The 17,730-nt window shown below is 39.9% G+C and overlaps 1 protein-coding gene across 1 annotated transcript in view; it reads left to right on the top strand.

Annotated features, from left to right (window-relative positions):
- Window positions 1-6,004: 6,004 nt before the first annotated feature.
- The window catches only part of lrig1 (leucine-rich repeats and immunoglobulin-like domains 1), a 70,440-nt gene continuing 58,714 nt past the window's right edge, over window positions 6,005-17,730 (top strand). Inside the window, exon 1 of the mRNA XM_062046934.1 lies at window positions 6,005-6,749. Coding sequence (XP_061902918.1) covers window positions 6,547-6,749 — 203 coding nt within the window. The 5' untranslated portion in view covers window positions 6,005-6,546. The remainder of the gene's footprint in view (window positions 6,750-17,730) is intronic.

Raw genomic sequence — 17,730 nt, 5'->3', positions numbered from 1 at the left:
CCGCGGGCCGTAGTTTGGGGACCCCTGATTTAAAGGATGTGTTTACATGTCACAAAAAAGGTGGTGTAAAGCAGTGGTCCCCAACCTTTTTGTAGCTGCGGACCGGTCAACGCTTGAAAATTTGTCCCACGGACCGGGGGTTTTTTTGTTTTTTTCATAAAGAAATACAATCACGTGTGCTTACGGACTGTATCCCTGTAGACTGTATTGATCTATATTGATATATAATCTATATATTGTGTTTTTTATGTTGATTTAATAAAATAATTTTTAAAAAACCTATTATTTTTTTTTTTTTTTTTTTTTTTTTAAATATTTTTAAATTTCTTGTGCGGCCCGGTACCAATCGGTCCGGGCCCCGGCCCGGTGGTTGTGTGTTGACTTCCTGTGTTGGTTGCATTTTGCACCATGAATGGGAAAGGTTGTTTGGATTGGGTCATATAAAATAGCTGTGCTGTGTAGTTACTTACGCAGGGGCGTTCCACTAATTTTCATTGTGGGCCAGTACAGTGAAGGTTAGATTCATGGCTCTCTAAAGTGAGCCGGGTCTTGAAAAACAATTCCTGTCAAAGTGACGTTTGAAAGACCTGGATCATTGTTATATTTCTTTTTTTTTAGATTTTTTGTAACTGAGCTACTGTGTGGAACAATTTCCATTGTGGATCAATAAAGTTTGTCTAAGTCTAAGTCTAAGTCTACATCGCGGTTATGGAAGCCCTATTACACAATTGCCCCTTTGTTTAATTTGTATCATTGTTTACCAACAAACTGATGGAAAACTTGTTTTGGGATCATAAGTCAAAGTGACAAGAAAATGTTTCAATTTGGCTGGTGTAGATATTACATTAGAAAAGGGTTTCAATGACAAAAAATGTTTGGAATAGCTTGTTGTATCAAATAATTCTGAACTAAGCATTTGGACTCATTATTTTTTTCTGTCAACATTTAAATAGATGTATCAATAAAGATTAAATGCTTTGCGGGCCACATAAAATTATGTGGTGGACCAGATGTGGCCACCAGGCCTTGAGTTTAACACATGTGGTCTAGAGTGAACGCTGTCCACCGAACCAAAGAGCAGACCAAACTGGCAGACCAACACAGCCTGAGATGGGTCTCGATTGGCCTGCACTGACTGCACCAATACACCAAACATGCAAGAAAAATCAGGTGATAGCAGAATCTAACAGAAAGCGGAGTGAAAATAATCAAAACATAAGAGTTAGACGTAGTATAACACAATAGCAAAACATACTTCGCTATTACAAACAGGGTGTCGTTTTATTTATTTATTTTTTATCGTGTTCTGTCTGTGTTGTGTTGTGTTTGCTCGGTTCTCGTATTATCTTTTAACCTGCCCATTGTACAGTACTTTGGCTACCCCTGTGGTAAATGTTAAATGTGCTTTATAAATAAAGTTGATTTGATTTGATTTGATACTTCACTATTACAAACAGGGTGTCGTTTGGCTAATTAAGATTAAAGATTAAGATTAAAGTACCAATGATTGTCACACACACACTAGATGTGGTGAAATTTGTCCTCTACATTTGACCCATTCCCTTGGGGAGCAGTGGGAATCATGGTTCATTGAAGTCCTCAGAGAGTCCTTGTATGATTTGCATCTCAGCTCGTAGAAATTCCACCATGTTGTATGCAACTTGCAATATGTCTTGTTGTTTGTGACTTTTGTTGGTCAATGTCAGGGACGCCCCAATTTATACGCAGATCACACGCTGTGTGTAGCGTCCGCTTTGTGTGAATAAGCGCTTATAAAATGTCAATGAATGAATGACAGGGCACTTACATATTCCAAGCCTATTCCTGTTCCATTACTACTAGTATAGAAAGGCCAATCTCCTCAAACATTCACAGAGACTAGATGTAAATTCATGTTTTTAATTTTTTTAGACGTGTCATTTTGCACTACAATACTACATGATTGGGGATATCCCCATCTATATTTACATGCTAAAGATTGTACTCATGTGAAAGATTCCTTTAAAATGGATGCACAATCAATGAGACAACAATTCCGGATTCCTTGTTACACACATGCAGGTGTTGCATGAATTACCTTGCCCGAACATCGCCTCGGATTTGAGAGCAAGCTGCAACGAATGTGTTGCTGTCTATCCACAGTGGCAAGTTGTTTCCAAGATACTCATTCCCACCACCATGGCGGAAAATAAACTGATTTTCTTCCATGTACATTATCACTGGAGGACTAGAGGAAAAGGAATGGCCCCTCGAAGCATGCCACACACACACACACACACACACACACACACACACACACACACACACACACACACACAACCAGGCAGACTACCTGGTTGGCTACGGGTGCTGTGGGATGTTCGGCGGTCCAGAGTAGATATTGGTCGGTGTGTGTCGGTTTTCGATGAACAGTAATGTTTTGACTGCCGTCATCTTTGCGGTGGATTTTCATGTCCAAAAAAGTTATGGTTCCGTTCATTTCCTCCTCTTGTGTGAATTTTATGTTTCCAGTCTTGTCAATACTGTTGAGGTGGTCTGTAAGATCATGTGTGTGTCCCACTTTTATTTTCTCAAAAATGTCATCCACATATCTTCTCCAGAAGGTGGGTCTGCAGTGTATGGGTGCTGTACCGAAAATATGGTCTGATTACAAGAACATTTGAAAGAGTTGATTTCTTCATCAACGGCACAGCAGTGGAGATCGTAAGCAGCACCAAGTTCCTGGGGGTGCAGATAACTGGCAGTATGACCTGATCCCTACACACTTGTAAAAACAGCTCAGCAGCACATGCACTTTTTGCGTCGGATGAAAAGATCACAGCTCCCTCCCGCCATTCTCAGCACATTCTACACAGGCACTATAGAGAGCCTACTGACCAACTGCATCTCTGTCTGTACTGGAGCCTGCAGTGCCTCAGACTGGAAGTCTCTGCAGAGAGTGGTGAGGACGGTGGAAAGGATCATAAGGACTCCTCTTCCTCCTATCCAGGAAATCGCAAAAAGCCGCTGCCTGACCAGGGCTCAGAAAATCTGCAGAGACTCCTCCCACCCCCACCAAGGACTGTTTTCACTGCTGGACTCTAGAAAGAGGTTCCGCAGCCTCCGTAGCAGAACCTCCAGGTTCTGTAACAGGTTCTGAACGCATCATAATAATCCCCTTAATTCCCCACAAAAACGGATTAACTCGCTGGAATATAAAGACAATATAACATACATCCATAAACGTGGATGCTTATGCAAAAGTGCAATATATTTATCTGTACAGTAATCTATTTATTTATATCTGCACCTTATTGCTCTTTTATCCTGCACTACAACGAGCTAATGCAACAAAATGTTGTTCTTATCTGTACTGTAAAGTTCAAATGTGAATGTCAATAACAGGAAGTCTAAGTCTAAGTCTAAAGCCATGTTTACACTAAGTCGTTTAAGTCCTTAAACGAATAATTATTTAGCCTAAGCCCCGTTTCAGCCACACTAAACCAGCGTTTAAGGTCCCCCTCCTCGGACAAATTTTTACACAGGTAAATCAGCTGTGTAATTCTTGAATCTCCGGCACTTAGCTTTGTATGGACTCATTGATCGTTTACAAACTGAGTTCGGAGAGGAAGTGACGTCAGAAAGACCACAGCCAGCTTCATAATAAAGCGGTTTCGTATAACTCGGAGCTAACCACTGGAAACATGGAGGCGAGTCATCCAGACATGCCCGTGTTTGTCCTTCTTCTACATGTACAGACGCTTGTGGAAATCACACATGAATACCTTAAGAGAAAGCGATTGCAGCTATTTGGGATACAACACTTCTCAGACGGCAAAAGCACTTTCCAATGTCCGGCCGGGTCAGCTGTGATGCTACTTAACGAAAAACTTTGTCCATTTGTCGAAGGAGAGACAATGAGAATGCGAGCTCCCGTGGATGTGATTAAAAAGATAGCGTGTGCTTTGTATTACCTGGCCGTCGAGGAAAACGGCGAATGCATTTGGACTGGCAAAGCAGACTGTCTCAGTTATTGTCCGCCATGTATGTCGCGGACTCAACGTCTAGGTCCAGGGTATATAAAGTCACCAAAAACGAATGGACAATGAAGGTGAAGGCAAAAGAGAGAGGAGTGTCCTAATCAGATATCTAGATCCCTAGACTGATTGATGTAAAATGTTCTTTATCACTTTGTTTACATGTCTAATAAAGATTTGATTAATTTATGATGGCTCAAGTGTGATTCACTACAATAGGGCCACACAGCACACTGGATTCCAGTTAATTGAAATACCACAACACTGGATATTGTTCAGATAAGTTACATTTAAGAACTTGCACACAAAGCAACACTGGAGGTGACTATGACGTGCCCATTTTTCCCGCGCATGCGTACTAGGTCGCGTTGCACCGGCGGACGGAGGAGAGGAGGGGGTCTTAAACGACCATTGTGTGTGTGTGGACAAGGATAAGGTTAGGTGGGATTTACCCTGGATAACCTTAGCCGGGCCTGAGCATGCGAGGTTTTTGCTTGGTGGTGACAAAGAATTTGCCATCAATCCCACATGGGATTGGCACCTATGCACGTATCTTCTCCAGAAGGTGGGTCTGCAGTGTATGGGTGCTGTACCGAAAATATGGTCTGATTCCAAGAACATTTGAAAGAGTTGATTTAAACAGCGCAATTCATCAAACAAACAGGCTAGCATGAAGACTAGGGATGTCTGATAAATGATTTAAAATGTAATATTGGAAATTATCGGTATCGGTTTCAAAAAGTAAAACTTATGACTTTTGAAAACGCCTAGGGAGAGGTACAGAGCGCCAATAAACCTTAAAGGCACTTCCAGCCACATAATATCTACAGCTTTTCACACACACACAAGTGAATGCAAATCCTACTTGGTCAACAGCCATACAGGTCACACTGAGGGTGGCCGTATAAACAACTTTAACACTGTTACAAATATGCGCCACACTGTGAACCCACACCAAACAAGAATGACAAACACATTTCGGGAGAACATCCACACCGTAACACAACATAAACACAACAGAACAAATACCCAGAACCCCTTGCAGCACTAACTCTTCCGGGACGATACAATATACACCCCCGCTACCCCCTACCCACCTACCCCCCACCTCAACCCCGCCCACCTCAACCTCATGAGGTGGGCGGGGTTGGGTAGGGGGTAGCGGGGACATGCTCTCTCAGGGAGAGCATGTCCCAAATTCCAAGCTGCTGTTTTGAGGCATGTTTAAAAAAATAATGCACTTTGTGACTTCAATAATAAATATGGCAGTGCCATGTTGGCATTTTTTTCCATAACTTGAGTTGATTTATTTTGGAAAACCTTGTTACATTGTTTAATGCATCCAGCGGGGCATCACAACAAAATTAGGCATAATAATGTGTTAATTCCACGACTGTATATATCGGTATCGGTTGATATCGGAATCGGTAATTAAGAGTTGGACATTATCGGATATCGGCAAAAAAGCCATTATTGGACATCTCTAATGAAGACTATAAAGATTGGTCTTGGCTTTATTATTTGTGTATTATTTTTGTAACAACATTTATAATCAATATAGAATTTATAAGAAAAATATAATAAATATGCCACCATTCAAACCCACCAAAAAACGTCCTGGTTTTAACTAATTCATTCATGATTTAATTGTTTCTCAGAGGCCTCGCATTGTATCACAAATACATTTTAAAACCGGTCGTGAGATTATAGCTTGTTATAAAGCGATTACGGACGCTGTCGCTTTAAGGAACAGCGAGAGTGAGTGAGAGGAGGCGATATTTGAGGTTTCACACTCCCGGGTGGGAAAGATGGGCGGGGCCTAACGCCGCTTGACTGACAGCGGCTCGAAAAAACGCTCCAACTCTGCCGTGCACGGAGAGCCCCGACCGACCAATCAGGTAAGGGCTTTGTACCTACGTCACTTTCTGAGAACCAATCACGTCAAGCCAAGGGCAGACCTGGGATCACTGTTGTGCTTCCAACGTGGGACTCCGCGGACGGAGCAGAGTGGGGGGAAAACAAGGAAAAGTAACTCAAGAGGGACAAAACTCATGGTGGCGGTGCACGGTCTTTATACTAGGAATGGGAATGTTTTGCTTTCGGGACTACAGTCTGCAACTAAACTGCTGGACCTGCTGCAAGGATTATCCATCGGCGTCTGGGTGCATTTTAAAGTTGGATTTGGATAACCGTGCTCTTTAAAGTCTTCTTTTTTTGGTGTGCAAACAAAAATTGGCGGCCATGCAAAGAATGTAGCGTTATAATAACTTTTTTGTTGTTGTTGGCCAGACTGGGAATCACACTTTTATTTTATTTTTTTAATTTATCAGCGCGCGTCGGACACTCGGGAGGAGAAAGTTAGAAGTGTGTTCTAACTTCTAAATGACTCAACTTGTGGTTTCGTTAACGAATACACTTCCGCGGAGCAAGACGTTGGACATGTTTTAAATAAAGGTGTGTTTTCTAATATTAATACTAATATTCCAATTTCCGAGGGAGAGAACTCGGCACCATTGAAACTGGATACAAAATGGCGGCGTCCCCGGGACGATTTGGATATACTTCTCCTTGTGTTTTTTACTTCTATTTTTCACTCCAACTTTTAACCAATCTTGGATTGAGTTCCGAGTTACAGTGTGTCCAAAACTGTACCTGCAACGGAGATTCGGTGGACTGCAGCAATTTACAGCTGACAGCTGCGCCTGTGGACCTGCCCGTCCGGACAGTTTCCTTGTAAGTCAATCACTTAATTCATCTCCTCTATTTATTACAATACCATCACTTAACATATTACAACCCACTTTTTTTTCTGTCTGACACACTCATGCTGTTATCTTACTGCTTTTCCATAAAGTTCTGTGATAGTGCAAGCACACCTGTCAGTACTTGCAATTTAGTTAAAAAAAAACCCCAAAACACCTCAACCATTAGCATCTACATATAATCTTCAACAAATAAAAATGCATTCTTCAAAGATGAATATTCAGTTTAATGTGTTTCACAAGCAGCTCAGGCAGAGGGGGTCTTTTTTTTTTTTTGGAGGCCCAAGATCAGACCATATTTAGTTCTACTGGATGTATTGTCCATTGCATCATCTCCAGATGCTGTTTGACATTCTGCTTGAAGTGAATAGTCGTCTAAAGATGGCTGGAAGAAGAATGAAGACCCTTTTTTGTGCAGATTACATAGTGACAACAACCATGAGAAGGTTCTCAGAAATATTGTTATTACTATTTAATAGATATGTCTGATATTGGCTTTTTTGCCGATATCGTCCAACTTAGGGCTGGGCGATATGGCCTTTTTTTAATATCTCAATATTTTTAGGCTATATCGCGATACACGATATATATCGCAGTATTTTGCCTTAGCATTGAATGAACACTTGATGCATATAATCACACCAGTATGATGATTCTATGTGTCTACATTAAAACATTCTTGTTCATACTGCATTAATATATGCTCATTTTAAACTTTCATGCAGAGAGGGAAATCACAACTAAGTCAATTTACCAAAACTGTATTTATTAAACAGTTATTAAGCACAAACATTCATGTCATTTCAAAACAGAATGTGCAACTGTCAGAGACATTTTAAAACAAGCTATTATTGCACTTTTGTGCATGATGTCCTCAAGATGACAAATCAAAACAACACCAAATTAAAGTGCACTTTTTGTACAGAACGCCACTACAATAGTTGAAAACAAAAAAAGTGCACTTTTGTGCATGATGTCACACAAGATATTTCAATAAGTGTCACATAAAAATGGGCTGCATAACAGGAAATCAAATTGTGTACGTCCTTCGCTATGTGGTAGGTTCCGGCGGACGTTATCTCCTTATGTTGTGGACTATTTTTTTCATACGGTGTTGATGTGGAAATGTTTGCCTCTGCATTTTGTTGGTGTGGCACCGAACGGAGATGTTGACGTGCGGAGTTTCAAGCACTCTTCATTCTCGAGCGGGTGACTTTTCAAATGATGCTACATATTAGCAGTAATGCTACTTTTTGTAGCATTACGCAGCTACGCTTTTGCCCCACACTTGACATATTACGGTTGTATGTTGGACATATTCTCATTTGAAGCCAAACCACCGCCAGACGATGTACCCCGTGCTGTTTTTCTTGGGAATTAATTCTTCCTTCATTTGTTACCAGATTCGCACCTTCTTCTCTCGTATTACCACTCGCACCACAACTAACTTTAGCCATGCTGCTACCTCTCTGCTCCGCGAGGACATATACGTATGTGACGTATGTAAGAAGGTGCGCTTGTTTAAGTCTCTGTGAGAAGGAGAGACTAGAAAGAGTGAGAGGAGCCTGTAGTGTAATGCCTACAGCTAAAAGCAACTGCGTGAGAACGTTTACTCGAATATCACGATATAGTCATTTTCTATATCGCACAGTGACAAACCCGCGATATATCGAGTATATCGATATATCGCCCAGCCCTAGTCCAACTCTTAATTACCGATTCCGATATCAACCGATGTCGATATATACAGTCGTGGAATTAACACATTATTATGCCTAATTTTCTTGTGATGCCCCGCTGGGTGCATCAAACAATGTAACAAGGTTTTCCAAAATAAATCAACTCAAGTTATGGAAAACAATGCCAACATGGCACTGCCATATTTATTAGTGAAGTCACAAAGTGCATTATTTTTTTTAACATGCCAAGAGTTAGTGCTGTAAGGGGTTCTGGGTATTTGTTCTCTTGTGTTTATGTTGTGTTAGGATGCGGATGATCTCCTGAATTGTGTTTGTCATTCTTGTTTGGTATGGGTTCACAGTGTGGCGCATATTTTTAACAGTGTTAAAGTTGTTTATACGGTCACCATCGGTGTGACCTGTATGGCTGTATGGGGCGGTATAGCTCGGTTGGTAGAGCGGCCGTGCCAGCACAACTTGAGGGTTCCAGATTCGATCCCCGCTTCCGCCATCCTAGTCACTGCCGTTGTGTCCTTGGGCAAGACACTTTACCCACCTGCTCCCAGTGCCACCCACACTGGTTTAAATGTGACTTAGATATTGGGTTTCACTATGTAAAAGTGCTTTGAGTCACAAGAGAAAAAGTGCTATATAAATGTAATTCACTTCACTGTTGACCAAGTATGATTTGCATTCACTTGTGTGTGTGAAAAGCCGTAAATATTATGTGATCAGGCCGGCACGCAAATGCAGTGTCTTTTAGGCACGACCCCAATATTGTTGTCTGGGTGAAAATCGGGAGAAATTCGGGAGAATGGTTGCCCGGAAGATTTTCGGGAGGGGCACTGAAATTCGGGAGTCTCTCGGTAAAATCGGGAGGGTTGGCAAGACTGGGAGACGCAACTGCTCTGTACTTCTCCCTACGTCTGTGTACCACTCCGTACAGCGGCGTTTTAAAAAGTCATAAATTTTACTTTTTGAAACCGATACCGAAAATTTCCGATATTACATTTTAAAGCATTTATCGGCCGATAATATCGGCAGTCCGATATTATCGGACATCTCTACTATTTAACTATTATATGTATTACATCCCTTTGCTATACCGCCAGGCTCTTATTTTGAAAACATATTTTTCAATAGCACCATTATACCCTGTACATTGCCCTAGTTAAACATTTTTATTTTGAAAATATCCCTTGGGAAGTTTAGAAGTCAAAAAGGGAAGCTTGTACTTCTCCGTATCAACCCTGATATCACCCATTACTCTTCGATAAGGAGGTAACGATAAACGGTAATAATGATATTCGCGGTTAGTATTGCCGTTTTAAATTAAAATGATTGAAAAAAAACGTTATTAATAACCGCACTTTGATAAACTCACAGACTAACTAGCCCTAGCTCGTTAGCTAGCGTAAATGTTAACATGAAAACATGAGACATTAAAGTCTTTCCCCCATTAAGAAACGATATACACCAATCTAAACTTAAACACATCGCTATCTAAAGAACTAAGATGTTTAATTGTGTACAGTAAAAGCTTTGCTCGCTTAGAACAGAGTGATCGATCTATACTCAAAGAATTAAGATTTTTTTTAAACAACTTTATTAACTCGCGTGATGTCACATAAACCGGAAATGAAGCCAAGTGAACACTCAATTTGCCTTCATAAATAAAATGTTGTCGATCTTTATCAATACACAATTTTTCAACTTTTACAAATTAAAATGAAAGATAAACATATTCAAACACCCTGATAAGAATATGGCTCTTTTTTTTTAGTTTATTTCAAACATGAACACACTTACAGTATAATACATCACACAATTTCATATAATTTCTCTTTACATCATGTCTGAAAAGGAGTAAAAAGAAGCAAAACTTATTTAATCCTACCCCTTTCCCACTTCAGAGCGTTTACAAATACATATGTTCATTTACTGTCTTCTTTTTGTAACACAATTACATCAGTGAATGATTAATACAGCAGTTCTTGTAATACATAATTAAGTCAGTCATAATTACTGAGATGAAGAATATCTAATTTTCAATAAGGTTGAAGGTATTTCTCATAATTATTCTTCTTTGTACTTTGTAAGCACTATTCATTTGAACAACCTCTTAAACTGGATCGTATCAGTACATTGTTTAACTTCTTTGCTTAATCCATTCCATAGTTTAATTCCACATACTGATATGCTAAAGGTCTTAAGTGATGAACGTGCATACAAATGTTTTAAGTTAGTTTTCCTTCTAAGGTTATATTTCTCCTCTTTAGTTGGCTCTTAAAAAGGCAGAACAATGATTAATTATTATTTTACCTAGAAAATATATTGCGTGGCTTTTTATTTTAGCTGTGTTTTTTTTTAAATACAACTTTGTTAAAAGATTTCAGGGTGTTTATAAGTACGTTTTGAGCACATTCAACAATACCGCGATAATAACGATAACTGCGATCCTTTTGCTTACAACAATCGTGATATGACATGTTCATATCGTTACATCCTTACTCTCCAATAAGGACAATAAGTGAATATGCATACAAAAGGTAAATTGGAGAACTGTCAACAAATGCAACTTTTAAAGTCTTTTTCAAAAACAGCATGCGGACCAGGGCCACTTTTACAACTGTAGCACACCTTGGACATGTTCAAGTGCAGTGTGTTGATTGGGAATGTATGCAAACACAATCTTGGCCGTCTTGGGAGAAAATGTGGAACTACTGTTGACTGTGCGTCGCATCCATAACAGCTGCCTCTGGTTTGTGTAAGATGATGATACTTGGCCAGCATGTTCTCTCTATTTAAGTTGTGTTATCTGAGGCAAACCCTAAGTGGCTTTGCCGCTTTGAATTACTGTTTAAAAGTTACATTTACCCACTTGAGATTGTCAGATGTTGGCATGTAATGCTAACTAATTTGCATTGATAGGTTATCACCCATAACTAACCACAAATAGACAAGTGTGCAAGTTCTGAGGTCATTTCAGGATCTCGTCCAGGAATTTTATGGGCCAAAACACTGTGCTTGGCAAATTAGCCAGTTTGTGGTAACCTCGTAAAATGGAGCGGTTTACAAAATATAATAATTACACAATATCTGTGCAGAAAGTGTAAGACAAATTAGTGGTAAAACTAAGATTTATGACCTTTTTTAATGACTGATTTAGTTTGAAGATAGTGTAAATGAAAATGTAATGCTAAACTGTAGGTAGCATATTTCCACACCACTCAAGCTTGTCAAAGGAATTGTGAGGGATTCAGCTGTGTTCCGGCAAACGAGTCAGTTCAGTTAACCCAAAAGAGAAAGAAAGTGCTAACAGATTAGATGAGAATGCATGCTGGCTGTCACTATGTATTGATTGCAGCCAACACATTCAGCTTGTTTGTCGCGAAGTTGAAAACAATCTACATTAATTACACATTAATGCCTGTAGTGTTATATCTATGCCCATGGCTGAAGTCTAAGCAACATTTGTGGGTGTGTAAATTGGCATTCAACTGAGACATCAAATTAAGGATCAGTTGTGAGTTCTGTTCATGTCGAGAAGTGCCCTGAAGCAGCATGGATGGAGGAAGGACTGAATTAGTGGGAGTCAAGAGGCCAGTTACCTGGCCAGCCTGCCTTCACAAATACATAATACTGATGCACATTCTAAAATAAAATAGATCAACTGAAACACAAAGATAAAACAGATGTTGAGTTGAAAGTTGCACATAAAGCAGGAGCCAACAAGCTGAAAATGTATTTTCCAGTTTTTAGCGATTGCAGCAAGCGAGTGCACTCTACTTGTTGTCGTGAGAAGAGTTCTTGATGTTGCGAATATCTTTATACTGTCGTAAATTGGAATTCCAGCAATAACTACTTGCGTGTTTATCCCATATCCGACTGTGGGGTAAAGATTTCTTCAAACTTTAAAAGATATCCCTCCACCAGTATGCAGTTGTTAAACTTTCGCAATTCTCACACTTTGTCTACAGTTTCTACAAAGTTTGTGAAATGTTTACCTTTATTTAATGTTGGTATCTGATCCCAAGTAGTATTTGACAGTTGTTTCTCAGTTTTTTGAAGTTCTTTCCCTTTCATCAAATTGATGTAACCACCACCTACTTTCGATGCACTTAAAAGGGAGATTAGACTAAAATATGTACTGTAAATCCTGATGAGTTATGTGGTAGGTAGGAAGTTCATCTCACAGCAGCAGTCTCTGCTCTTCTGATGAACCAATAGCTTTATAGTTCTCCTACAGATAATCTACCAAAATCTTGAATATATTTGATTTATTTTAGTAGAAAGATTGTGTCAAAAGTAGGTTTGGGAATCTCAGTGTATCTCATAAAACGATCCGATACACATTAAATGGCACTAACAATTATTTTAACAGTTGACTAATTAGCGATGATTTTTTTTCGATCGCCGCACTTAAAATCCTTTCACTTTCTCAAAAATCGACAGTGCGCCTTATAACCCGGTGCGCCTAATGTACAGAATAATTCTGGTTGTGCTTACCAACCTAGAAGCTATTTTATTTGCTACATGGTGTAATGATAACTGTGACCAGTGTATGGCAGTCACACATAAGAGATATATGTAGACTGCAAGATGACCCCAGTAAACAACACCAAAACTTTAAATGTTTTATTGGAAATATAGAACATCACACACGGCGCTCAAAAATCTGTCCAAATGTTTTGGTACGACTTTGGTAAGCAAAGAAGCTGCACCACTTAGACTTAGACAAACTTTAATGATCCACAAGGGAAATTGTTCAAAAATTGTTCACTTGATGGATTGTCGGAGCATTATGGCTACCGTAGTCAGACGTACTGTGATTCAACATACAGGTATTATTATGGTGTGCGTAAATATAAAGACCGCAAAATGGCACTTTTTAGCAGACATATTATTTGGCGTTTTGTTTTACGATATTATGCAAAACAAACTTTTCTTACCTTCCGGTGCCTGCTGATGTGTATTTGGGGTCGGCATTAGTCCTGAAAATTTGCGCGCGACCACCATTGTAATCCGTTGTCGATAAGCTTCTTATTTTTCTCTATCTTCTTGTTATGGGGCATTCATCCTCCGCTGTTGCCATTTCTAAAATAAAGTAGCCTAAAGTTCTAACCTATATCTCGCTATGGAAGCGCTAAAAACTACCGGTGTAGTGAGTTTACATAATTTACACACAGAACTTTAGTTATTACAGATTTCCGGTTGGACAGTTATTCACGGGACACATTTCTGCCGTTGTTGTTGCACTACAGAGCCACGGATGAGGGGATGCTGCTCCGTTATTGATTAAAGTAAAGTCTGAATGTCAGTACAACAGTAAGCTTCATCTTTTGACACTTTTTTGACTCCCGTCCTTGCACGCTACACCGCTACAACAAAGATGATGGCGAGAAGACGCTGTCAAATAAGACCGCCCACTAAACGGTGCATCATTGAAGATGCTCTGTAAAACATAATCTATGCAACATTTTGACCAAAGAATCACCATTACATGTTATGTAGACCAGTGGTCCCCAACCTTTTTGTACTTGCGGACCGGTCAATGCTTGAAAATTTGTCCCACGGACCAGGGGGGGAGGGGTAGTAAAAAAAAAATATATATATATATTTTTTTGTCATAAAGAAATACAATCACCTGGGCTTACGGACTGTATCCCTGCAGACTGTATTGATTTATATTGATATATAATGTATATATTGTGTTTTTTATGTTGATTTAATTAAAAAAAAAAAAAAAAAATTCTTTAATTTCTTGTGTGGCCGCGGCCCGGTACCAATCGGTCCACGGACCGGTACCGGGCCGCGGCCCGGTGATTGGGGACCACTGATGTAGACCACAAGGAAGTGTTTTCAATTTAGAAAATAGATCATAATATGACCCCTTTAATGCGCCCTATAATCCAGTGCGGCTTTTGTATGAAACTAGACCTGAATAGACCCGCTCATCGGCAGTGCGCTTTAAAATCTGGTGCACCCTATGGTCCGTAAAATACAGTAATTGAAGAGTCAAACGATTATTGCAGTGACAGTGAGTCGCGACTTTATTTGAACAATTTTTAAATCCTATAGTAAATTCAATTCTTACAAAAGAAACTTAGATTACTGAGAAACCAATTGTTTTACTTTATCACACAACATATCTTACCACTGTAAAAAAAAATCAACAGACTTGAAGTGCAAGAAGTGCTGTAAACATAGCATTCAGTGCAAAAAAAGTTTTCTCCAGTACTGTGTTAAGCTGCTATCATTTACCTAAATGAATTGTAAACATTTGAAGTGTAAACATAAACATTCCTGGCGGTCTATCCCTTAATGAAATTTGACTAATTTTATTAAGTGATTAGTCAACAATAACAAATCTTTGTCGATTCATTTTTATAATCAACCTTGTCAACTAATCGTCGCAGCCCTACTTGCTATAACAATACAATCTTGTTATAGCTAAAAGTCAAAGCCACACTTTTGATTTAAACGATACTGATGCAACAATTTGACTTAAACCTGCTCTTCCCTAACCTGACTCTCGCCAGATCCTTGTAGTTCGCTGAGCTCCACACAAGGATCTGGGAATACTCAATAGGAGATGTATTTCAAAAGGCGGGGTCTTGTAAAAAAAAAAATTGTATGTGATTGGATAAACCACTTGTCCGTTATCTTGAATGACGTGCTACTTCAACCACTCACATCGTGACGCTGATGAGAGCGACGCTGGGAAATCCAAAACAGAAAGCCGACATATTGGATAACGACAGAGTGAAAAGTTAGAGAACTTTTACTGAAACAACGCAGCAATGTCAGTAGACGATCAATGTCGTTTGTGCAAAGAAAATATGCGAATAAAAAGCTTCATTGGGAACAGCAAAAAAATATTGCACTCGTCCCATTTCCTTCACCACCATTGGAGCGATTTGGTAAATCAAGCTCTTGCCAAACCCGGTTGGAAGAAGAGCCAAAACATCCTTGCCACCAATAAATGCCTTCAAAACCGTTCTCTGTTCATCTTTTAAATAATTAATATTCGATAGATTCGACAAAACAGTTGCAATAGCAGAATCAATGTCAGCACACGACACCTCCATTGCTGTTTGAATCAAACAGTCGCTTCGGCGCTACGTCACATCTATGAAATCCCGCCCGGCGATCCTGATTGGTTCATTATTTTTGCTATCTTGAAGGAGTTTGCATTGCCCTCGATCCCAGATCCTTGTGTGGAGCTCAGCGAAGTACAAGGATCTGGTGAGAGTCAGGTTAGCTCTTCTCCTCCATACAAACATCCATCCATTTCCTACCGCTTGTCCCTTACGGAGTAGCGGGGGGTGTTGGAGCCTATCTCAGCTGCACTCGGGCAGAAGGGGGGGTACACCCTGGACAAGTCGCCACCTCATCGCAGGGCCAACACAGATAGACAGACAACATTCACACTCACATTCATTCACTAGGGCCAATTTAGTGTTGCCAATCGACCTATCCCCATGTGCATGTTTTTGTTGTGTTTTTTCTTCGTCTGCACAATAAGCGTCCACTGAACATGTAAAATGGTCACTTGGCTCCGTAACACGTTCTCATTAAAAAAGTTATAAGCGTTGAAAAAAAATTACCAGAGCGCATCAATAATCATATCATAAAGGTAATATTGCGATAATTTTGTCATTCCCTTAATCAACTGATCAGGTTGCAAGGATAGTTTTGTATGAGGAAAAACTCAGCTCCTTTAAATTCCGTCCACTCTCCTATGTCACTTGTAATTTCTTAGTTTACAGCAGTGCTTCTGACATCCAACAAATGGACTACCACTCTCTGTTGCTTGCTTGTTTCTTCCGATTGATGCACTAATGACATTCAAAGCAGGTATCCGTTCATGCAGTCACATATTCCCTCTCAGGAGTGGTACCTCATCTTATTTTCGGCCAAAGTAATGTGTATAAAAAGCACTTTGCCCACAGCACCACTGGCGTAATGGGATTTTGTGAGTTAAACTAAAAGCAGGAGGATTATTAATTTTGACTCTGATTTCTGCAATGAACAAGGAATGTAGCAGATATGTTTTGTCTGTCTGGGGCTCCAATCTTATTCATATGAGATTGTGCTGTATTTAATCCACAAAATTTGGTCTTAAATTGCTTAACATTTTTCCTACTTGTCAGTGTTCACTCTTTGCAGAAGCTCATAGAAAGTCTGGTCTAAAGCCAGCGGAAGCCAACTATTGAATGATCCTCTTTGTTGCCCAGCAATTCCCAAGTGGTTTCCCAAGTCCCCTAATGTGCTTGGCATGGCTGCTGCTACTTAACCACAACCAATTGCCCCAAAACCTCACAGAGTAGCCTTATTGGTAAACACCATCCTCAACAGTTGGCTTTGGCCCCAAATAAACTTGTGTTGGTGGTTTCCTAATAGTGGCTGGCGACTAGCAGTAGACTGGACAGCAGAGGGTGGGGGTCCAGATTATCTGGCCTCTTGGGAATATGAAGGAATTGTCAGGAGAGGTGTGGCTATATTCAGAATTTTTTATACATTCTGCATGTAAACATCATAGTTGACCAGCGGTTATACCTTCACACTGCTCCTATACAGTTAGTTGCTGAAAGTCCTGTTACTGGTCAGAAGCTACAACTGCTGTCCCACGCGCTAGTTGATTGCTACATTTTCAGAAACTGCTTTATTTCTAGGACTTTTTTGATGCTATTACTTTTTGTTATTGAAGTATTGAACAGTTGGTGTCCAGATGGATAAACTGGACAACAACTAACTGTGTGATTAGAGGAACATTTCAGCAGACACATACAGTAACAACAGCAGCAGCTCCCAGCAGGGCTTAGCCCTTGCGGTTTTAGGGCCATTTAACACTACACAGCATTGTAATCTTGTGGTATTGGGAGTGATTATATACCAAGTTTGTTTATTGCCACAGTTTCCCTTCCTGTGTGGCTCGTGTGTTCCCTGGCAGATATTTTAAAGGCACAGCATGAGTGTCAGAGAGGGTTCCAGATGATGTTATCCTTGGCACCGATTTTTATCAGCTGTTCTTCACTTTTTTGCCCTTCTTTAGCTTAAAGCTCGTTGGTGTGAAGTTGCCTTGTAAATACAACCCTGTTTACTGCAATTGATTCATGTAGCTCATAAGTTAAGAACACATCTATAGAAAGCTGTACAAATTGATAACTGCTTAAATGAATCTCAGGATTCGGACTGGGCGCATTGGCCGTGCGCTAGTTTTAATGGCAATCAAACAGCTGCTGCCACAAGTGATTCTGCAGGAATTCC

This window comes from Entelurus aequoreus, linkage group LG01 (assembly GCF_033978785.1).
Source record: "Entelurus aequoreus isolate RoL-2023_Sb linkage group LG01, RoL_Eaeq_v1.1, whole genome shotgun sequence".
In the NCBI taxonomy this organism is placed as follows: Eukaryota; Metazoa; Chordata; class Actinopteri; order Syngnathiformes; family Syngnathidae; genus Entelurus; species Entelurus aequoreus.
Note: the sequence above shows the minus strand (reverse complement) of the source record. Positions and strands in the feature narration are given on the sequence as shown.